At 46.6% G+C, this 23,142-nt stretch overlaps 1 protein-coding gene across 1 annotated transcript in view; it reads right to left on the bottom strand.

Moving 5' to 3' along the window:
• Positions 1 to 4,345: 4,345 nt before the first annotated feature.
• The window catches only part of LOC145355583 (coiled-coil domain-containing protein 38-like), a 40,563-nt gene continuing 21,766 nt past the window's right edge, over positions 4,346 to 23,142 (bottom strand). Inside the window, exons 3-7 of the mRNA XM_080207834.1 lie at positions 21,938 to 22,089; positions 18,041 to 18,173; positions 8,030 to 8,232; positions 5,449 to 5,536; positions 4,346 to 4,360 (exon numbers count right to left, since the gene is read on the bottom strand). Coding sequence (XP_080063960.1) covers positions 4,346 to 4,360; positions 5,449 to 5,536; positions 8,030 to 8,232; positions 18,041 to 18,173; positions 21,938 to 22,089 — 591 coding nt within the window. The remainder of the gene's footprint in view (positions 4,361 to 5,448; positions 5,537 to 8,029; positions 8,233 to 18,040; positions 18,174 to 21,937; positions 22,090 to 23,142) is intronic.

The raw sequence follows: 23,142 nt of genomic DNA, 5'->3' as shown, positions 1-23,142 counted from the left end.
GTGTCTGAGTGTGTGCTGGGGGTAGATTCAGTTAAGATCGGGACTGCAGTGTCTGAGTGTGTGCTGGGGGTAGATTCAGTTAAGATCGGGACTGCAGTGTCTGAGTGTGTGCTGGGGGTAGATTCAGTTACGATGGGGACTGCAGTGTCTGAGTGTGTGCTGGGGGTAGATTCAGTTAAGATCGGGACTGCAGTGTCTGAGTGTGTGCTGGGGGTGGATTCAGTTAAGATCGGGACTGCAGTGTCTGAGTGTGTGCTGGGGGTAGATTCAGTTAAGATCGGGACTGCAGTGTCTGAGTGTGTGCTGGGGGTAGATTCAGTTACGATGGGGACTGCAGTGTCTGAGTGTGTGCTGGGGGTAGATTCAGTTAAGATCGGGACTGCAGTGTCTGAGTGTGTGCTGGGGGTAGATTCAGTTACGATCGGGACTGCAGTGTCTGAGTGTGTGCTGGGGGTAGATTCAGTTAAGATCAGGACTGCAGTGTCTGAGTGTGTGCTGGGGGTAGATTCAGTTAAGATCAGGACTGCAGTGTCTGAGTGTGTGCTGGGGGTAGATTCAGTTACAATCGGGACTGCAGTGTCTGAGTGTGTGCTGGGGGTAGATTCAGTTAAGATCGGGACTGCAGTGTCTGAGTGTGTGCTGGGGGTAGATTCAGTTAAGATCGGGACTGCAGTGTCTGAGTGTGTGCTGGGGGTAGATTCAGTTACGATCGGGACTGCAGTGTCTGAGTGTGTGCTGGGGGTAGATTCAGTTAAGATCAGGACTGCAGTGTCTGAGTGTGTGCTGGGGGTAGATTCAGTTAAGATCGGGACTGCAGTGTCTGAGTGTGTGCTGGGGGTGGATTCAGTTAAGATCGGGACTGCAGTGTCTGAGTGTGTGCTGGGGGTAGATTCAGTTAAGATCGGGACTGCAGTGTCTGAGTGTGTGCTGGAGGTAGATTCAGTTAAGATCGGGACTGCAGTGTCTGAGTGTGTGCTGGGGGTAGATTCAGTTAAGATCGGGACTGCAGTGTCTGAGTGTGTGCTGGGGGTAGATTCAGTTAAGATCGGGACTGCAGTGTCTGAGTGTGTGCTGGGGGTGGATTCAGTTACGATCGGGACTGCAGTGTCTGAGTGTGTGCTGGGAGTAGATTCAGTTACGATCGGGACTGCAGTGTCTGAGTGTGTGCTGGAGGTAGATTCAGTTAAGATCGGGACTGCAGTGTCTGAGTGTGTGCTGGAGGTAGATTCAGTTACGATCGGGACTGCAGTGTCTGAGTGTGTGCTGGGAGTAGATTCAGTTACGATCGGGACTGCAGTGTCTGAGTGTGTGCTGGGAGTAGATTCAGTTAAGATCGGGACTGCAGTGTCTGAGTGTGTGCTGGAGGTAGATTCAGTTACGATCGGGACTGCAGTGTCTGAGTGTGTGCTGGGAGTAGATTCAGTTACGATCGGGACTGCAGTGTCTGAGTGTGTGCTGGAGGTAGATTCAGTTAAGATCGGGACTGCAGTGTCTGAGTGTGTGCTGGGGGTAGATTCAGTTAAGATCGGGACTGCAGTGTCTGAGTGTGTGCTGGAGGTAGATTCAGTTACGATCGGGACTGCAGTGTCTGAGTGTGTGCTGGGAGTAGATTCAGTTACGATCGGGACTGCAGTGTCTGAGTGTGTGCTGGAGGTAGATTCAGTTAAGATCGGGACTGCAGTGTCTGAGTGTGTGCTGGGGGTAGATTCAGTTAAGATCGGGACTGCAGTGTCTGAGTGTGTGCTGGAGGTAGATTCAGTTAAGATCGGGACTGCAGTGTCTGAGTGTGTGCTGGGGGTAGATTCAGTTAAGATCGGGACTGCAGTGTCTGAGTGTGTGCTGGGGGTAGATTCAGTTAAGATCGGGACTGCAGTGTCTGAGTGTGTGCTGGAGGTAGATTCAGTTACGATCGGGACTGCAGTGTCTGAGTGTGTGCTGGGGGTAGATTCAGTTACAATCGGGACTGCAGTGTCTGAGTGTGTGCTGGGGGTAGATTCAGTTACGATCGGGACTGCAGTGTCTGAGTGTGTGCTGGGGGTAGATTCAGTTAAGATCGGGATTGCAGTGTCTGAGTGTGTGCTGGGGGTAGATTCAGTTAAGATCGGGACTGCAGTGTCTGAGTGTGTGCTGGGGGTAGATTCAGTTAAGATCAGGACTGCAGTGTCTGAGTGTGTGCTGGAGGTAGATTCAGTTACGATCGGGACTGCAGTGTCTGAGTGTGTGCTGGAGGTAGATTCAGTTAAGATCGGGATTGCAGTGTCTGAGTGTGTGCTGGGGGTGGATTCAGTTAAGATCGGGACTGCAGTGTCTGAGTGTGTGCTGGGGGTAGATTCAGTTAAGATCGGGACTGCAGTGTCTGAGTGTGTGCTGGGGGTAGATTCAGTTACGATCGGGATTGCAGTGTCTGAGTGTGTGCTGGAGGTAGATTCAGTTACGATCGGGACTGCAGTGTCTGAGTGTGTGCTGGAGGTAGATTCAGTTACGATCGGGACTGCAGTGTCTGAGTGTGTGCTGGAGGTAGATTCAGTTACGATCGGGACTGCAGTGTCTGAGTGTGTGCTGGGGGTAGATTCAGTTACGATCGGGACTGCAGTGTCTGAGTGTGTGCTGGGGGTAGATTCAGTTACGATCGGGACTGCAGTGTCTGAGTGTGTGCTGGGGGTGGATTCAGTTACGATCGGGACTGCAGTGTCTGAGTGTGTGCTGGGGGTAGATTCAGTTACGATCGGGACTGCAGTGTCTGAGTGTGTGCTGGGGGTAGATTCAGTTAAGATCAGGACTGCAGTGTCTGAGTGTGTGCTGGGGGTAGATTCAGTTAAGATCGGGACTGCAGTGTCTGAGTGTGTGCTGGGGGTAGATTCAGTTAAGATCGGGACTGCAGTGTCTGAGTGTGTGCTGGGGGTAGATTCAGTTACGATCGGGACTGCAGTGTCTGAGTGTGTGCTGGGGGTAGATTCAGTTAAGATCAGGACTGCAGTGTCTGAGTGTGTGCTGGGGGTAGATTCAGTTACGATCGGGACTGCAGTGTCTGAGTGTGTGCTGGGGGTAGATTCAGTTAAGATCGGGACTGCAGTGTCTGAGTGTGTGCTGGGGGTAGATTCAGTTAAGATCAGGACTGCAGTGTCTGAGTGTGTGCTGGGGGTAGATTCAGTTAAGATCGGGACTGCAGTGTCTGAGTGTGTGCTGGGGGTAGATTCAGTTAAGATCGGGACTGCAGTGTCTGAGTGTGTGCTGGGGGTAGATTCAGTTACGATGGGGACTGCAGTGTCTGAGTGTGTGCTGGGGGTAGATTCAGTTAAGATCGGGACTGCAGTGTCTGAGTGTGTGCTGGGGGTAGATTCAGTTACGATCGGGACTGCAGTGTCTGAGTGTGTGCTGGGGGTGGATTCAGTTAAGATCGGGACTGCAGTGTCTGAGTGTGTGCTGGGGGTAGATTCAGTTAAGATCGGGACTGCAGTGTCTGAGTGTGTGCTGGGGGTAGATTCAGTTAAGATCGGGACTGCAGTGTCTGAGTGTGTGCTGGGGGTAGATTCAGTTAAGATCGGGACTGCAGTGTCTGAGTGTGTGCTGGGGGTGGATTCAGTTACGATCGGGACTGCAGTGTCTGAGTGTGTGCTGGGGGTAGATTCAGTTACAATCGGGACTGCAGTGTCTGAGTGTGTGCTGGGGATAGATTCAGTTAAGATCGGGATTGCAGTGTCTGAGTGTGTGCTGGGGGTAGATTCAGTTAAGATCGGGATTGCAGTGTCTGAGTGTGTGCTGGAGGTAGATTCAGTTACAATCGGGACTGCAGTGTCTGAGTGTGTGCTGGGGGTAGATTCAGTTACAATCGGGACTGCAGTGTCTGAGTGTGTGCTGGGGGTAGATTCAGTTACAATCGGGACTGCAGTGTCTGAGTGTGTGCTGGGGGTAGATTCAGTTAAGATCGGGACTGCAGTGTCTGAGTGTGTGCTGGGGGTGGATTCAGTTAAGATCGGGACTGCAGTGTCTGAGTGTGTGCTGGAGGTAGATTCAGTTACGATCGGGATTGCAGTGTCTGAGTGTGTGCTGGGGGTAGATTCAGTTACGATCGGGACTGCAGTGTCTGAGTGTGTGCTGGGGGTAGATTCAGTTACAATCGGGACTGCAGTGTCTGAGTGTGTGCTGGGGGTGGATTCAGTCATGACTTTCAAAAGGGAATCGGATAAAACACCCAGAAACAAATGGCAGAGAAGGTGAGGATGTGAGCTGAGCTGAGTTGCTCTTGCAGTGAGCTAGCATGGGCACAATGGGATGAATGGCCTTCCTTCTGTGCTGTAAACATGGAACTCCGTTCGTTTGAGAGCCGAGAGAAACTGGAATACTGTCATTCTCCTGAAAGCTGTGATTAAGAGAAGAGATAATACAGGTGTTCAAAATCACAGAGTAAAGACGACAAAATATTTTCAGTGCAGGAGGGTTGGCAATCAGAGGGCACAGATTTAAGATAATTGGCAAAAAACCAGAGGAGGGAAGAAGAAGAATTGTTTTCTTTGTACAATGAGTTGTGCTCTGGAATTTATACTTGAAGAAGAAAGAAAATGCAGGGTTCATGGAAAACAACATCGGTATGGTGTTAATTGAATAGTTCTTTCAAAAACCTAGCATTGATGTGAGGGGCCAAATGGTCTCCTACTTTATTTTGATGATATTTCTGGAGTTGCTGGCATTAAAAGATCCCAGATTCAGAATGTATCCAGCACTGAGGCACCCATGTTAACAGCAGCTTTCTGCGTACACCCAGGAGTTAATTAAACTCAAAAAGAGCAAGGCAGCAAGTAAAGAAAGCAGAAATGTGTTGGCTGAATTAGAACATAGAAAAACTACAGCACAAACAGGCCCTTCGGCCCACAAGTTGCACCAATGATATCCCTACTACTAGGCTTACCTATAACCCTCAATCCTATTAAATCCCATATACTCATCCAGAAGTCTCTTAAAAGACCCTATCGAATTTGCCTCTACCACCACCGACGGCAGCCGATTCCACTCACTCACCACCCTCTGAGTGAAAAACTTACCCCTGACATCTCCTCTGTACCTGCTCCCCAGCACCTTAAACCTGTGTCCTCTCGTAGCGACCATTTCAGCCCTGGGAAATAGCCTCCGAGAATCCACCCTATCTATTCCTCTCAACATTTTATAAACCTCTATCAGGTCGCCTCTCAACCTTCGTCTCTCTAAGGAGAAAGAACGAGCTCTCTCAACCTATCTTCATAAGGCATGCCTCCCAATCCAGGCAACATCCTTGTAAATCTCCTCTGTACCCTCTCAATAGCTTCCACATCCTTCCTGTAGTGAGGTGAACAGAACTGAGCTCTGGCTATAGGATGGACACATCCATTTACACCCTCAGCAACTCAGAGCCAGTAATGTGCTCAGTTTGGAGATGAGAGCATTTCACACGATTTGCATTTGAAAAATTATTACCATTCTCTTTTTGTGGCACTTTTGTGAATCCAGCTTCAGTCTTCCTTCTGTAGGTTGTTTCATCCGAGCCATCGCCTCCTCACGCAGCCTGTGGTAAAGTACAGAACATGCACCTTAACACTATCCACATGGACAAGGCTAAACCTAGCGGCCGATCAGAATTAAATCATGTGAACAATGCATAAAAAAACAAGAACAAGGACAGCTGTGACCATTGATGGGCCAACAATCCCTTCTTCAATTTTCAATATGGAAAAGCATATCTCCAACTTTGAATCTGATGTCTCGGATTGTGTGCCTGTGATCGTGGCTCAGTCAGTGATGCCTCTCGTGTTGAGGTCCCAACATAACCGCAATCTGAGCTCAAAATCCAGCCTGAACTCCAGGATGGTCCTACGGATTATCACATTCCTGCTTGCGGGAGCTGGTGGTTTGCAATTAGCTGTCATGTTCCCTACATCACAATCCTGACTAGACTTCAAGAAGTAAACTGGCTGTAAAGCACTTTGAGACACCTTGAGGGTCTGAAAGGCACTACAGAAATGCAATTCTTACTTGTTAGATTGCCCACTAATCAATGCCATTGAGAAGAGTCCTTTTATACTGAGGGGCAGGTTGTAGATCTTAAGCACCTTGCGCTGGAACATAATCCAGCAGTGCGGGAACCATTATATGTGAAACATGTGAAACACGTGAAACACCAGCAACAAAGGTTGGTGGGTTATTTCCAAAAATATACTTTGTACATAGAATCAATTGTACAATTTGTAAAAGTAAACTCTGTAACTGTTCAAATCTGACATTGTTCTTGATGTATCCATGGGATGTTGGTGTCACTGGCTAGGCTGGAGAGCCTATTGAGAATCCCTAATTACTCTTCAGAAGGTGGTGAGCTGCCTCCTTGAACCCTGAGATGTAGGTACACCCACGTTGCTGTTAGGGAGGGAGTCCCAGGATTTTGACCTATTTACAGTGAAGGAAAGGCAGGATGGGTGAGTAGCTTGAAGGAAACTTGCAGGTGGTGTTGTTCCCAGCTATCTGCTGTCCTTGTTGTTCAAGGCTGTGGGTTTTGAAGGTGCCATCAAAAGAACCTTGTTGAGTTATCACAGTGCATCTTGTAGGTGGTATAAGTGATGGGTGGTGCAGTGGCATAGTGGTTAGCACTGCTGCCTCACCATGCCAGGGACCCGATTTCGATTACTGGTTTGGGTCACTGTGCAGTGTCTGCACATTCTCCTCGTGTCTGCGTGGGTTTCCTCTGGGTGGTCCAGTTTCCTGCCACAGTCCAAAGATGTGCGGGTTAGGTTGATTGGCCTTGCTCAACTGACCCCAATGCCAGGGGATTAGCAGGGTAAATATGTGGGGTTACTGAAATAGGCCTGGATGGGATTGTGGTCGGTGCAGACTTGATGGGCCAAATGGCCTCCTCCTGCACGGTAGGGATTCTATGAATCTGTGCCACTTCACATTAGTGGTGAAGGGAGTGATTGTGGGTGGGGTGCCGATCAAGTGGCCAATTTGTTGCGATGGTGTCAAGCCTCTTTAGTATTGTTGAAACTGCACTCATCCTTGCAACGGGAGGCTAAACCCTCACACTCCGTCCAGTGGGGAGTCAGGAGGTGAATTACTCACCGCTTGATTCCCAGCTTCTGATCTGTTCCTGTAGCCGCAGTATTTACCTGGCTGGTCCAGTTCAGTTTCTGGTCACACTGGGTGATTCAGTGAAGGTAATGCCATTGAATGCCAAGGAGAGACAGTTGGATGGTCTTGAGAGATAGTCATTGCTGGTACTTCTATGTTATTTGCTACTCAGCCCAAGCGAGGATATAGTCCAGGTCTTGCTGTGCTTGGACACAGACTGCTGCAGTATCTGAGGAATCATGAATGGTGCTGAACATGGAATTGTCTACAACAATCTTCATCAACAGCTCTTTGCGCTGGAAGATTAAAGAGCATCTTTCGCTAAGTTGGTGAGCCTCTGGCAGCTATCGATGTTTACCTTGGTGTGTGGCATTGGGAACATCCACACAGCTGCTCAGGGTGAAACTCAACTGAAACCACAGCAAGTCTTTCTAGACCTCTTTTGCAAAGACACATTCCAGGAGGAGGTGGATGACAGTCTCCTCCCCACTGCAGCTTCTTCAAAGGAGATTCTAGCTGTGAACAAGGGGCCTGATGGGGGAGTGCCCTTTTCTCCAAGCTAAGCCTTGGATCTTGTATGAGAGTTCTGGCGTTGAGGCATTCTGCCAAAATGACTTTTGACGGTCTGCTTTGGGGAACTATACCATCTCCCTTTCCCACAGGGCCGCGAGCACATCACATCCAGGCCACCGCCTGACTGACATGTGGCCAACCTGTCAGTCACCAGCACTGAGAGGCAGCAGTGCCAACTGTCTCACCTGGCCCTGGCCCAAACCTGATAAAAGAGACAGCACCCCTGCTGATTCCCTGCTCAGATAAACACAGTTTTCATTGCAATGCGGGAGGGGGGGAGGGATGCTTTTCGAAGAGTGGTGGAATTTACTCTGAGCTATCGAACAGGAGGTCTATCTAATAAACATTAGTATTTAAATGTCCTCACCTTTCTCTCTTTTCCTTCTTTAATCTCTTCAGAATAGTGCTGATCTTCTGTGATGCAACTGTGTCAATACAGTCCAACCGTCTGCTTATCTCAGTCTCAATATTCCGTATTTTCTGAAATATATCCGCAGGCACCTTGGCATCTTTGATGTAGGCCTGATGCAGTTTATAAAGCCCCAGGTCCAACTGTTTAATCACATCTTCCTAAAATACAAATTGTTGATGTGTGACAACAGCTCACAAATAATTTGATTCTAATTTGGCAACAACTTTATTTATATAAAGCACCTTTAACGTAGCAAAACATCTGAAGAGGTTTCGAACTTTAAAGGTTTGGATATTCTGTAGTAAAATTCTCTAAATTTGCACCCCCTTTATTGTGGAGTCCAGAGGCGTAGACAAAAGTGTTAGGTAGGAGGAGGATTGGAATGAGGCGCTCACTGAGTGTTAACACGGGCAGCGTGGGTTTGTAGGGCCGAATGGCCTGTTTCCTGTGCTGTGTTGTTCTTTGTCATTGTGACTTATTGAAAAGTAATGAATGAAGGACTTTGTTTAAATTTGTTTCTAAATGTCTTCTACTGTCACTGGTTCATTGGGCATAAAGTGTATAGCGGGCATGGAAATGCCATACCTTAACAAGGGGACATGAGGAAACGTGGTTGGAAGGGGTATGAGGTCACATGGAGCATGTGTGTGGAGTGAGAGGGACGAAGGCTGGAAAACCTCTCTGTTTTTATTTTAACTGCGACCAAGGCTCTCAGTATTAAGGCCAACTTTTCAAACAGCCCATCACACCCTGTGGATGCCTCCAAACACGCCCAGGTCGGTTAACCTAACCCCAGCCCGCACCCATCCCCCCTCACCCTGCAGACAAGTTCTCCCGAGGAGGGAGGGCCGAGGTGGCAACTCTTCTAACCCCTGGCACCCTCTCCAGTGAGGGAATTCCAGCCGGATAAGCAAAACCTTGGCCAAAAGAGATAGGTTTTAGAAGTACCACTGTTAAAAATAGCGGCTTCTATGGGCGGCACGGTAGCACAGTGGGTTAGCACTGCTGCCTCACAGCTCCAGGGACCTGGGTTCGATTCCCGGCTCGGGTCACTGTCTGTGTGGAGTTTGCACATTCTCCTCGTGTCTGCGTGGGTTTCTTCTGGGTGCTCCGGTTTCCTCCCACAGTCCAAAGATGGGCAGGTTAGGTTGATTGGCCGTGCTAAGAAATTGCCCTTAGTGTCCTAAGATGCTTAGATTAGAGGGATTAGTGGGTATAATATGTAGGGATATGGGGGTAGGGTCTGGGTGGGATTGTGTTCGGTGCAGACTCGATGGGCCGAAGGGCCTCTTTCTGCACTGTAGGGTTCTATGATTCTAACATTTCCCTACAGCAGATGTAAGGCTAACTGGCCTGTAGTTTCCTGCTTTCTGAACAAAGGAGCTAAATTTGCTATCTTCTACTGTAATGGAACCTTCTCCACATTAAGGGAATTTTGGAAAATTAAAATCAATGCATCAACTATCTCATTAGCCATTTATTCCCAGATCTTCGGGTGGAGTTCATCCGGACTCAGGGATTTGTGAGCCCACTTTCCCAACAATTTGCTCAATTCCACTTCCCCGACTTATTGTAATTTTCCTGAGTTCCTCCCTCTCTTTCATTTCCTGATTTACAGCAATTTCTGGCACGTTACTTGTGTCCTCTATGGTGAGGACTGATGCAAAATGCCTGTTGAATTCATCTGCCATAGCCGTTCCTTTACCAATTGCTCAGACATACTTTCTATTGGAGCAATGCTCACTTTGCTAGCTGCTGTCTTAGTTACAAACCTATAGAAACTCTTTATATTACTGGCTAGCTTTTTCTAGTTTTCTCTTCCTTATCAGTCTTTGCATCATTCTTTTTATTCTTTCCAATATTCTGATCTGCCACTTGTCCTTGTGCTAACATTAGGAGGTATGGTGGCACAGTGGTTAGTATTGGTACCTCACAGCGCCAGGGACTCGGGTTCAATTCTAGGTTTGCATCACTGTCTGTTGGAGTTTGCACGTTCTCCCCACGTCTGCATGAGTTTCTTCCGGGTGCTCCGGTTTCCTCTCACTGTCCAAAGATGTGCGGGTTAGGTTGATTAGCCGTGCTAAATTGCCCCTCAGTGTCAGGGAGATAAGCAGGATAAATACACGGGCTGTGGGGTTGGCGTAGACACGATGAGCTGAATGGCCTCTTTCTGCACTGTAGGGATTCTATGAGATTATTTTCCTTTGGATTTAATACTGTCTTTACTCCCCATGGAATTGTTTTCTTCTCTTTGCAATGAGTCTATTCTGTATATTCTGAAATATCTCTTTAAAGGTTGGCAACTGAACCTCTATTGATCTGTCCGTTAATCTAAGTTGTAAGTTTATTTTTGCCAGCTGTGCTTTCATATCTTCACAATCGCCCTTATTTAGGTTTAAAATACTTGTGTTGGACGCACTCCTCTTTCAATCTGAATGTAACACTATGATCACTAGCACACCTTCATTACGGGGTCATTAATTAATCCTATCTTGTTGCATAATACCAGGTAGGGTATAGCCTGCCCTCTGTTGGCTCCAGAACCTATCGTTCTAAGAAATATCTCAAAACCACTAATTCTACTAATTCCTCATCTGTGCTACATTTGCACATCTGTTTTTTCCAATCTGTATCCATGATTATCACCGCACTTTTTTGACAAACTCCCTGTAGATGGGATTTAACAGTGGAAGGGATTAAGTAGATTAGGGATTAGTTATAGAAATCAGATAAACAGCTGTTTTATGTAAGTAACTGAATTATATTAACATTTTTAATATAAGATTTTTTTTTAAAGGTTTCTTTATATGAATGAGTTAAAGTTTATTTATTAGTCACAAGTAAGGCTTACATTAACACTGCAATGAAGTTACTGTGAAAATCTCCGATTCAACATTATTATAAATGTTGAATATTCATTCAAGGACAAGGTGCAAAATAAATTCAAACTCAGATGAAAGATGTAGCAAACTGGTAAACAGGCTAAGAAAGACGATGGACTTTTTGATTGAGAAACTGCAGATTGTAACCTGAAGTATGAAATATTCGGGGATGAAAGCCAGACAGCCGGTCAAGGTACAAGAAAACCAGTTTTAATGAGAAAAATTGCTAACACATAATACATGATAAAGCCTCAAGACACATAGCAATAAGAAGCATCTTTAATGAGACACAGATTTAATCAGTCTGATTTAATGGATAACATCAAATATATTTAAAATTGTATATAGTTAAATAAATTTATTTATATTTAAATATATTTTACCTATATTTAAAATTGTCAAGCTATAATTAAATACAGGACATGTCATTGTCATATTGACAGAATTGAGAGTGAATAAAATTGCTTCTAATTAAGAGCTGGGCTGTAAAATCTGTTATAGAAAATGTATAACTGATTTGCTTTTTGGCATAAAATTGAAGATCTTTTGAGAAAGCCCAATAGTGCATTAACTGTGTAGGTGGAACCCTAGATCTCCCATATCTTGTCCTAATTGTATGTTTATATTTCTTTTTAATATTAATTTGTAATGTTGTTTTATTCAAACATTTCAATGTTTTTAGTAAAGCTAGTATAATTAAAAAATTTCACTGAATTGAACAAACTATTTTTTCTGCCTTTGTGAAAGTAAAATGTTAATGAAAAGACTGAGTCTTTAAATTAATCAGGCCACCTAGAAGAATTCCCACAGCACTCCCACTATCTCTTCTTTAAAATACTCTGCCCTACTGTGTAGTTACAATTAGGGGCTGCATATCCTTCCCGCAAATGCCTTTATCATTTCTCATCTCAGCCCAAACTGCTTCACCATCCAGGGTTCCTGAACTTAGTAATGCATTCAGACCATCATTAACTAACAGAGTCACCTCCCAACTTTTCCTCACTCCCTGTCCTTCCCAAATATCCTGTACCCTTCAATGCTCAATCTGAATCAGCGTTACTGGGTGGCTTTGTCTGGAATGGCTTACAGATCACCCTTATGCATTAAGGTTTTGGAGGATTGTAGGCAACATGCACCCTTATTTGTTTTGGACTGCATGAGGGATTTATTTGTATCTGCCCCCTTTCCTTTTTTTTTTAAACATGGTTGTACACGTACAGTAGCTTGAAGGGATTTGTTTGTGCAATGTTTAGTTGCTGCACAGCTGTGTGCTTTGAAAGGACATTGCTGGTGGGGTCAGGGAAGATTACAGACACCGGGTGGGGAGTGTGGCGAGGCCATGAGGGGGTTTGAAAAATAAGGACGGGGAGTTTAATATCAACGTGTTGCTCAACTGAGAACCAACGTAGATCAGCGAGCACAGGGTGATGGGTGGACAGGGATTAACGTGAGCTAGGATTTCCGCAACAGAATTTTTGATGAAGTTAATTCTCAGTCGGATAAAAGATCGAGGCTGGCTAGGAGAGCTCTGGATTGGTCACATCGAAATGTAACAAAAGCTTGGATGAGGATTTCAGAGACGCTGAAGCAGGGGCAGGATTGGGTGATGTTAGTGAGGTGAATGTAGCAATGTCAGTGACAGTGTCGGCTGATGGTGGATAATTCTTTTTCAGGTGAAATAAAGTTGGAAAAAGTCTAGTTCAATCTCAGACGGTTGTTGGGGAGACGGATAGAGCCGGGGGCTAGAAATGGCAGTGAATGGGTGGGATTTCCCTGCCCCTGGAGGCGAACCCCGTGACCGGAGCTCCCTGGCAGCAGGGTGAGTAAATCATACAAAATGCCATCGACCTTGGTGGGACTGGAAGATCTCACCAGCAGCCAATGGCGAGATATCTCCTCTGCTGGAAAACCCGCTGTGGGAGAGCCGGAAAATCCCAGCCAATGGCTTTGGTCTTTCTGATATTGAGGTGGGGGAAAGTTCTGCCCAGCCAATACTGAACAAGCAGTCTGGCTAATCAGGGACAGGGGCAGGGTCAAGAAGAGTTGGCAGTTAGATAGCAGGGTAACAGGAAGAGTAACAAATAACCAAGAGTTCTGTAGTCCTGCCACACTCCAGATATGAATGGTGGTGGACAATTAAACAACTCACTGGAGGAGGAGACTCCACAAATATCCTCAATGATGGGGGAGCCCATCAGTGCAAAAGATGAATCATTCACAGTAATCTTCAGCCAGAAATGTCAAGTGGATGATCCATCTCTGCTTCCTCCAGCAGTCCCCAGGATCACAGGTTTCCTATTTCTTAAGTGGAACTAAACCACTATCAGATCAGCCATGATCTTATTGAACAGCGGGGCAGGCTCGAGGGGCTAGAGGCCAACTCCTGCTCCTATTTCTTATGTTCTTATGTGTCAGCCTTCAGCCAATTCGATTCATTCCACATCATATCAAAAAAAAAGCAGTTGAAACACTGGGTGCAGCAAAGGCAATGCTCTGATAATATTCCAGCAATAGTACTGAAGACCCGTGTTTCAGAACTTCCTGCTCCCCTAACCCGCCTGGTCAAGAGGTCAGTCAGAGCACACCCTACAGCTGGAAGCTCTGGACGAACCTGTATCTGAGGTCATCACTGCAGATGTCAGAGCAGTTTTCTCGAAGGTTAACGCGTGGAAAGTGACTGTCTCGGACGGGATACCTGGATGAGCCCTCAGATCCTGCCCGGATCAGCTGGCAACAGGGGTTTTCACAGACATCTTCAATCTATCTTTACAACAATCTGAGGTCACTATCTGCTTCCTGAAGACGACCATCACCCAGTACCAAAGAAAAACCAAGCAGCGTGCCTTAATGACTATCGGCCGGTGGCTCTGACGTCCATCATTATGAAGTGCTTCGAAAGGTTAGTCATTAATGAATCAATTCCAGCCTCCCAGTTTGCCTGGATCCACTACAGTTCGCCTATCGCCGCAACACGTCCACAGCAGATGCCATCTCCCTGGCCCTGCACTCAACCCTGGAACACCTCGATAACAAGGACACCTATATCAGACTCTCTGTTTATTGATTACAGCTCAGCCTCCAACACTAGTATTCCCACAAAACTCATCTCCAAACTCCATGGCCTGGGCCTCGGCTCCTCCCTCTGCAACAGGATCCTGAACTTCCTAACCCACAGACCACGACCAGTAACTGGACCAGATACTGGGCAACACGACAGCTCAGTGACTATCACTGGGATGTACAGATGGATTTGGACCGGTGTCTGTGGGAGTTTGCGCATTCTCCCCGTGCTTGCGTGGGTTTTCTCCGGGTGCTCCAGTTTCCTCCCACACCCCAAAGATGTGCTGTTAGGCTGATTGGCAGGAATAAATTGTCCCTAAATCAGTTTCCCTCAACCTGGATGGCCATAAAACATTAGATAGGGGTCATGGGTGGAGAGGGGAATTGGTGGTGTTGAGATGGCGGCACGGGCTCGTTGGGCCGAAGGGCCTGTTTCCTGGGCTGATTTTGTTCTTTGTTAGGCAACACCACCCCCTCCATGATCATCCTCAACACCAGTACTTCACAAGACTGTGTTCTCAGCCTCTTACTAAATTCCTTATACACCCATGACTGTGTTGCCAAATTCCCCTCCAACTTGATCTTTAAGTTTGCTGATGACACCACTGTAGTGGGTCGGATCTCAAACAATGACGAGACAGAGTACAGGGATGAGAGAGAGAATCTGGTGCAGTGACAATAATCTCTCCCTCAATGTCAATAAAATGAAGTAGATTGTCATCGACTTCAGGAAGTGTAAAGGAGAACATGCCCCGTCTACATCAACAGGGAATGAGGCAGCAAGGGTTGAGAGCTTCAAGTTTTTAGGTGTCCAGATCACCAACAACCTGTCCTGGTCCCTCCTTGCTGATCCTACATAAGAACATCCTATAGTTAAGAAAGCCCACCAACACCTCTACTTTCTCAGAAGACTGCGGAAATTTGGCATGCCAGCTATGACTCTCACCAACATTTACAGATACACCATAGGAAGCATTCTTTCTGGTCAGTATGGGATTCTGTTCTGCCCAAGACTGCAGAAACTACAAAAGGTTGTGAATGTAGCCCAATCCATCAGGCAAACCAGCCTCCCATCCATTGACTCTGCCTACACTTCCTGCTGCCTCAGCAAAGCAGTCAGCATGATTAAGGACCCCACACACCTCTCTTCCACCTTCTTCCATCGGGAAAAAGATACAAAGGTCAGAGGTCACGTACCAGTCAACTCAAGAACAGCTTCTTCTGTTACCATCACATTTCTGAATGAACTTACCTCGCATTAAGTTGATCTTTCTCTACACCCTAGTTATGACAGTAACACTACATTCTGCACTGTCTCATTTCCTTCTCTATGAATGATATAGCACGTAAGAAACAATACTTTTCATTGTTTACCAATACATGTGACAATAAACCAAATCAAAAAGCTTTTCCAGTACAGTTACAACACTGGCATCTACTCGATAATGTGGAAAATTGCCCAGTTATATCTTGTATACAAAAAACCAGGACAAATCCAACCCAACCAACCTAGCCCAGTCTACTCTCGAGCGTCAGTAAAGTGATTGAGGGGGGGTCATCAACAGCGCTATCAAGCAGCGCTCACTCAGTAATAACCTGCTCAGTGACGTCCAGTTTGGGTTTCACCAGGGTCATTCAGTTCCTGACCTCATTGGTTCAAACACGGACAAAAGAGCTGAATTGCAGAGGTGAGGTGAGAGTGACTGCCCCTGACATCAAGGCTGCATCCGACTGAGTGTAGCATCAATGAACCCTAGCAAAACTGGAATCAATGGCTATCAGGGGATAAACTCTCTACTGGTTGAAGTCAGACCTAGCACAAAGGGATGTAAGTGTGGATGTGGAAGCTCAGTCATTTCAGCTCCAGGAAAATCTCTGCAGGAGTTCCTCAGGGTTAATGTCCAAGGCCCAACCTATCTTCAGCTATTTCATCAACGACCTTCCCTCCATCACAAGGTCAGAAGTGGGGATGTTCGATGGTTGTACAATGTTCAGCACCATTCGCAACTCCTCAGATACTGAAGCAGACCAGGTCCAAAGGCAACAAGATCTGGACAATATCCAGGCTTGGGCTGACAAGTGGGGCAGCACAGTGGTTAGCACTACTGCCTCACAGCGCCAGGGACTCGGGTTCGATTCCAGGCCTGGGTCACTGCCTGTTTGCACGTTCTCTGTGTGTTTGCACGGATTTCCTCCAGGTATTTCAGTTTCCCCCCACTACAATCTAAAGATGTGCAGATCAGGTGAATTGGTGGTGATAAGTTCTCCCTCAGTGTACCAGAATAGCCGTCAGACTGCGGCGACGAGGGGATTTTCACAGTAACTTAACAGCAGTGTGAATGTAAGCCTACTTGTGACTAATAAATAAAAGCTTTATTTTACAAATGGCAAGTACCATTCACGCCACACAAATGCCTGGCAATGACCATCACCATTAAGAGACACTCTAAACACTGCCCCTTGATAGTCAATGGTGTAACCATCCCCGAATCCCCCACTGTTAACATCCTTGGGGTTACCATTGACCAGAAACTCAACTGGACACCCCACATAAACACCATGGCAACAAGAGCAGGTCAGAGGCTGGGAATCCTGCGGGGAGTAACTCACCTCTCAACTCCCACCATCTACAAGGCACAAGTCACGATGTGATGGAATATTTTCCATTTGCCTGGATAGGTGCAACTCCAGCAACACTCGAGAAGCTTGACACCATCAACAAAATGTCCCCGCTTGATTAGCACCATGTCCAGAAACATCCATTCCCTCCACCACCGACACTCCGTAGCAGCAGTGTGTACTGTCTACATGATACATCGCAGCAATTCACCAAAGATCCTTAGACAGCACCTTCCAAACACATAACCACTGCCATCTAGAAGAACAAGGGCAGCAGATTCATGGAAAGACCACCAGCTGCAAGTTCCCCTCCAAGCCACTCATCGTTCTGACACGGAATATCTCACTGCGGCTGGGTCTAAATTCTGGAATTTCCTACCCATTGGCATTGTGGGTCAGCTCACAGCACGTGGCCTGCAGTGATTCGCCACTGCCTTCCCCAGGGCAATGAGGAATGGGCAAGAAATGCCAGCCTAGCCAGCCACACACACGTCCCACAACTGAATAAAAGAAATAAGAGGCGGCCAAGGATCGACCCTTGGGACTCCAGTCGTCAGTGAGAGTAGGACGAGAAACCACTGAAGGTGTTTCTCTGGTGATGGCTGGATGGGTAAGAACGGTACCAGGTGAATGCAGACCCAGCCAGCTGGATGACGGGGTGGGGGAGAGAGGGGGACAGGGGGAGAGAGGGGGACAGGGGGAGAGAGGGGGACAGGGGGAGAGAGGGGGACAGGGGGAGAGAGGGGGACAGGGGGAGAGAGGGGGACAGGGGGAGAGAGGGGGACAGGGGGAGAGAGGGGGACAGGGGGAGAGAGGGGGACAGGGGGAGAGAGGGGGACAGGGGGAGAGAGGGGGACAGGGGGAGAGAGGGGGACAGGGGGAGAGAGGGGGACAGGGGGAGAGAGGGGGACAGGGGGAGAGAGGGGGACAGGGGGAGAGAGGGGGACAGGGGGAGAGAGGGGGACAGGGGGAGAGAGGGGGACAGGGGGAGAGAGGGGGACAGGGGGAGAGAGGGGGACAGGGGGAGAGAGGGGGACAGGGGGAGAGAGGGGGACAGGGGGAGAGAGGGGGACAGGGGGAGAGAGGGGGACAGGGGGAGAGAGGGGGACAGGGGGAGAGAGGGGGACAGGGGGAGCCTCTGGAGGAGAAAGCTGTGACTGATCCTGTTTTAGAAATATGCTATTTCAGTCGTGTCACAGGTTGGATATGTGACCCTTTAAGAGCTGCTGGATGCCAGGCTTCAATTCCTTTGTACAATGGGTGCAGGAATATTATTGTATCTGCTGTACAATCCGGACATATCTGCAAGCCTCATCACTTCAGCTCAGAAACGTACCATTCACAATTTTATTCAGTGTTTGTAATGATAATAATATTCAATAAGAGTTAAAAAAGCAGTCTTTACCTCATCTTCATTGGACACCCCCCAGGAGAACATCTTGGTGAGAAACTTTATATCTGCTGTTTCACGTTCCATTTTCGCAATGGTTTCCTCGTAGTATTTAACCTGATTCTTCAAACAAAATATTTCTTTGTTCCTATAGGATAACATAACCTATTAGACACGAGTATTTTTGACTTTCTCTCCTCATTATTGACCAAAGAACCGGCTATCTCTTTGGTAACTCCTGGTCCAGGCATTGGCTTTGGGCTTTGTCATTGGGAATAAAATATCATTATTCAATCAATATATGCACAGCATAAAAAGTCTGGAAAATTAGTGAAGCAAATGAAGACTGCGGTGAGATTCCAAGATAAATGAGCAATTGAAACAGTCAATATAAGCATCACTTGACCCTCAAAACCACTTTGGATAGTTCAATCACTCAACTTTAACAATACTATACAACATTCATGTTTAAGCTCAGTAGACAATTGAACATTAAAGTCACCACAGTCCCAGATAAATCATAGAATCCCTACAGTGCAGGAGGTTATTTAGCAAGCCTGCACCAACAACAATCTCACCAGGCCCTATTCCCATAACTTCATGTAATTACCCTGCTAATCCCCTGACACAAGGCCAGTCAACCTAACCCGCACAAACGCGAGGTGATGCATTTTGGTAGATTGAACCAGTTAATGGTAGGGTGTTGGGGAGAGTTACAGAACAAAGAGATCTAGGGGTACATGTTCATAGCTCCTTGAAAGTGGAGTCACAGGTGGACAGAGTGGTGAAGAAGGCAGTCGGCATGCTTGGTTTCATCGGTCAGAACATTGAATACAGGAGTTGGGGCGTCTTGTTGAAGTTGTACAAGACATTGGTCAGGCCACATTTGGAATACTGTGTCCAATCCTGGTCACCCTGTTACAGAAAGGATATTATTAAACTAGAAAGAGTGCAGGAAAGATTTACTAGGATGCTACCGGGATTTGATGGATTGAGTTGTAAGGAGAGGCTGGATAGACTGGGACTTTTTTTCTCTGGAGTGTAGGAGGTTAAGGGGTGATCTTATAGAGGTCTATAAAATAATGAGGGACACAGATCAGCGAGATAGTCAATATCCTTTCCCAAAGGTCAGGGAGTCTAAAACGAGAGGGTATAGGTTTAAGGTGAGAGGAGAGAGATACAGAAGTGTCCAGAGGGGCAATTTTTTCACACAGAGGGTGGTGAGTGTCTGGAACAAGCTGCCAGAGGTAGTAGTAGAGGCGGGTACAATTTTATCTTTTAAAAAGCATTTAGAGAGTTACATGGGTACGATGGGATATGGGCTAAATGCAGGCAATTGGGATTAGCTTAGGGGTTTTAAGTTGGCCTTGGACAAGTTGGGCCAAAGTGTCTGTTTCCATGCTGTAAACCTCTATGACTATCTTTGGACTGTGGAAGGAACCCAGAGCACCTGGAAGGAACCCATGCAGACATGGGGAGAACATGCAGTCTCCACACAAGTTGCCAGAGGCTGGAATTGAACCTGGCCCTGTGAGTTAGACTGTGCTGCCCCCATAGTCTGCTCTTCTCTTTGAGATGATTTAACCTGAGGATCATCACACCTCAGGGCAAGAGGGAAGTGGAGGGGGGGGGGGGGTTCGAGCCTTCATGAGTAACGTCAGCTGTATAGGAATTGAACCCGTGTGCTACTGGCATTGTTCTGCATTTCAACTGAGCTAACCAGCCCCACTGGGCACTAAGTAGTGCTGAAAAAGAGACAGAACTATGAGATTTATAATTGAGAAAGGTGCACAGACATATTCCTGTTGCTTGCAGACAAACAAAAGCATGAGTGAGAATAGCCTCCTCGTGTATTTCCCATGGCCATGTCTCAATCAGTGCTGAATAGCCAATCAGCACCTTTGCTCACGCAGTGTAAATTGATGGTCCCTTTGAAATTTGGTATTCTTGTGTTTGTCCTGATGCGTGCAAGAGGAAAAGCTTCAACAGGATGTCAATAATTAGCAATTGTAAATCTGATGGTAGAGTTTTCACAATTTTAGCCAAATTTAATTTTAACGTTCAGATTAACATCCATACTGCCTTTTCCAATTGATGAACTTTAATCTGTGGGGCAAACTGCTGCAGAAAATGTTTCGTGAGAATGGCTGTTCTTAAGGCACCCAAGTGATTTGAATCGATCACCTCAGGAGGAGGCCACTCAGTCCCTCATGTACAGCTGCACTGACATTAATGACTGGGATGAGCTTGCGGTCAATTGTTCAAAATGGCGACAGGATGGGCTATCAAGCTTCATCATTCCTCGAGTCACAACATCTTAGAATCATACATACCTACAGTGCAGAAAGAGGCCATTCAGCCCATCGAGTCTGCACCGAACACAATCCCACCCAGGCCCAATCCACATATTATACCCACTAATCCCTCTAACCTACACATCCCTGGACACTAAGGGGCAATTTCTTAGCACGGCCAATCAACCTAACCCGCACATCTTTGGACTGTGGGAGGAAACTGGAGTAGGGGGCGGCACAGTAGCACAGTGGGTTAGCACTGCTGCTTCACAGCTCCAGGGTCCTGGGTTCAATTCCTGGCTTGGAATGTGTGGAGTTTGCACATTCTCCCCGTGTCTGCGTGGGTTTCCTCCCACAGTCCAAAGATGTGTGGGTTAGGTTGATTGGCCGTGCTAAGAAATTGCCCCTTAGTGTCCAGGGATGTGTAGGTTAGAGGGATTAGTGGGTATAATATGTAGGGATATGGGGGTAGGGCCTGGGTGGGATTGTGTTCGGTGCAGACTCGATGGGCCGAAGGGCCTCTTTCTGCTCTGTAGGGTTCTATGATTCTACCCGGAGGAAACCCATGCAGACACGAGGAGAATGTGCAAACTCCACACAGGCAGTGACATCTTAATGATGATGCAGATTGGCGACAGGGAAGGAAAGAAAAAGAAGTAAATTCTGCACTCTGGATCCCAGAACCACACGGGACATTCTGCTCCGTCTGCCTGATGATCAGTGGGTGGAGAGTCAGCCTGTCCGGTCACACAAAGATTCACGGCAGGAAGCCATGAACCCCAGTCGATGTCACCTTCACCTTTCAATTGAGGGACATCCGATGATGATAACGAGTTTGGAGCTGAGTGGCCCTGACAGAACCCAAACGGGGCACTGGTGTGCTGAGCAAGGTGATGATTCCTTCATTACTTTACCGATGACTGAGAGTAGGCCGACGGAGCTGTAATAGAATCTGTCCTCCTGTTTGTGGACGGGACATTGTTGGGCAGTTTTCCATATTGTTGGGTAGATTTCGCGGTGGTATCTGTACCGGAACAGCTTGGCTGGTGGGGTGCAGGACTTTCTATCAGTGGTTGTCAGTGTAATCCAACGGGTAGAATAAAAAGCCTCGTTTCACCTTTCTCCAAGATGATAAGTATGTAATCAACTGTAATCACTGTTTTAATATAGGAAACGGGCTAGACAAGGAGTTCTCAGAAAGACAGCAGTGGGGTGAAATAGCAATCTGTTCTTGTGATGTTAGTTGAGAAACGGATGTTGGCCTGGACACTGGGCTCTATCAGCCAGCACTGTGGGATCTTTCATATCCACCCAAAAAGGACAGGTTTAATATCTCATCCAGATGGTGATGACACCTCTCACTGGATTTACAACCTGGACTGTGTGCTCAGGTCTCCAGAGCGTGTCTGAACCCCCAGTCACTGCCGATGGCACCCAGCTCCACGTTCTTACCATTCAAAGAAATCCCTCCAAAACCGTCTGTCACCTACAACTTAGTGTTGTTACCGTCATTCATTCTCAAACAGTTCCCCCCGCCCCCCCCCCCCCCAAACACAAACACGTGAACGATTTCTTTGTTAATAAGGATAATGGATAAACACTGAAAGGTCACACATACATGGCTTTCTGTACGCTTTCCAATTGCTGATCAACTTGATCAATGTCCTCCTCAGCTTCACGGCAATACTGGATAAGTGAAAGTATCTTTTCTTCCAAAAGATAGAAGATGTCCATTATTTCCTGTGGGTCCTTAAAATACAGCTTTTCTTCCTTAGAGTGAAATAAAACCAACTAGTTAGTCCATATTTTAACAATTTACACAGCACCCCTCAATATAGGGAAACAGCGTTGCAGTACGTGAAGGAACTAATGTTAAATGTGAAGATTGCAATAGAATATTCCTAATGTTAAAAAAATGACTATTGTTATTCAGAGACACTTCACACATAATCATTGAATCCTACAGTGTAGAAAAGTTCATTCGATCCATTGAGTCCATACAGACTCTCTGACAGAGTATCTTACCCAGATCCTCTTCCTCACCCTATCCCTGTAATCCCGCACATTCACCATGGCTAATCCGTTTAACCTTGGAATGCTAAGGGCCAATTGAGCATGGCCAACCCACCTCATCTACACATCCCTGGACTGTGGGAGGAGACAGAAGCACCCAGAGGAAACCCATGCAGATACTGGGAGACTGTGCAAACTCCACACAGTTCCCCAGGCAGGAGTTGAACCTTGGCACTGTGAGGCAGCCGTGCTAACCACTGTGTCACTTCATATACTCTTATCTAAAAAGCATCTTTTGTAGAAATGTATGACATATCTTGGTAATACACCGGCAGACTAACATTAAGCAGAAAGCAGGTATTATAAACTTACTGATTGGTCTAAGTTTTTTTCTGGTGTGGCTCACTTTGTACAAATGTAGAGACTCTGCAGACATTCCATTTAATTATTATACATTTGGTTAATGTTAAAAATAATTATTTTATCATAAACTGTGTCAAACCTCTCTAAAATGTAAGTTTATCATTCCAAAAGTTATACTTCACAACGTGGCTTTTCTTACAGCCCAGTTACTAAGTTATTGTAAGTATTATTAATAAGCAACGATCTGCAGTTTATTTTGGTAGATGAAAACCGAACAGAATTATCAGACAAATGTTCCAGAAATGCCTCGATGCTCCAGAATCTCACTACCAATCCCCACTTTCTGCTTCTATTTTCTCATAAAATTGGTAGAATATTAATGATCTTCAATGAGAAACAAACTACAGTTTGTTTCAACAGAATTTGTCTCACACTGTGGTAAATAGC

The sequence above is a fragment of the Carcharhinus amblyrhynchos genome, chromosome 19, assembly GCF_965287045.1.
Source record: "Carcharhinus amblyrhynchos chromosome 19, sCarAmb.v2.hapA, whole genome shotgun sequence".
NCBI lineage: Eukaryota > Metazoa > Chordata > Chondrichthyes > Carcharhiniformes > Carcharhinidae > Carcharhinus > Carcharhinus amblyrhynchos.
Note: the sequence above shows the minus strand (reverse complement) of the source record. Positions and strands in the feature narration are given on the sequence as shown.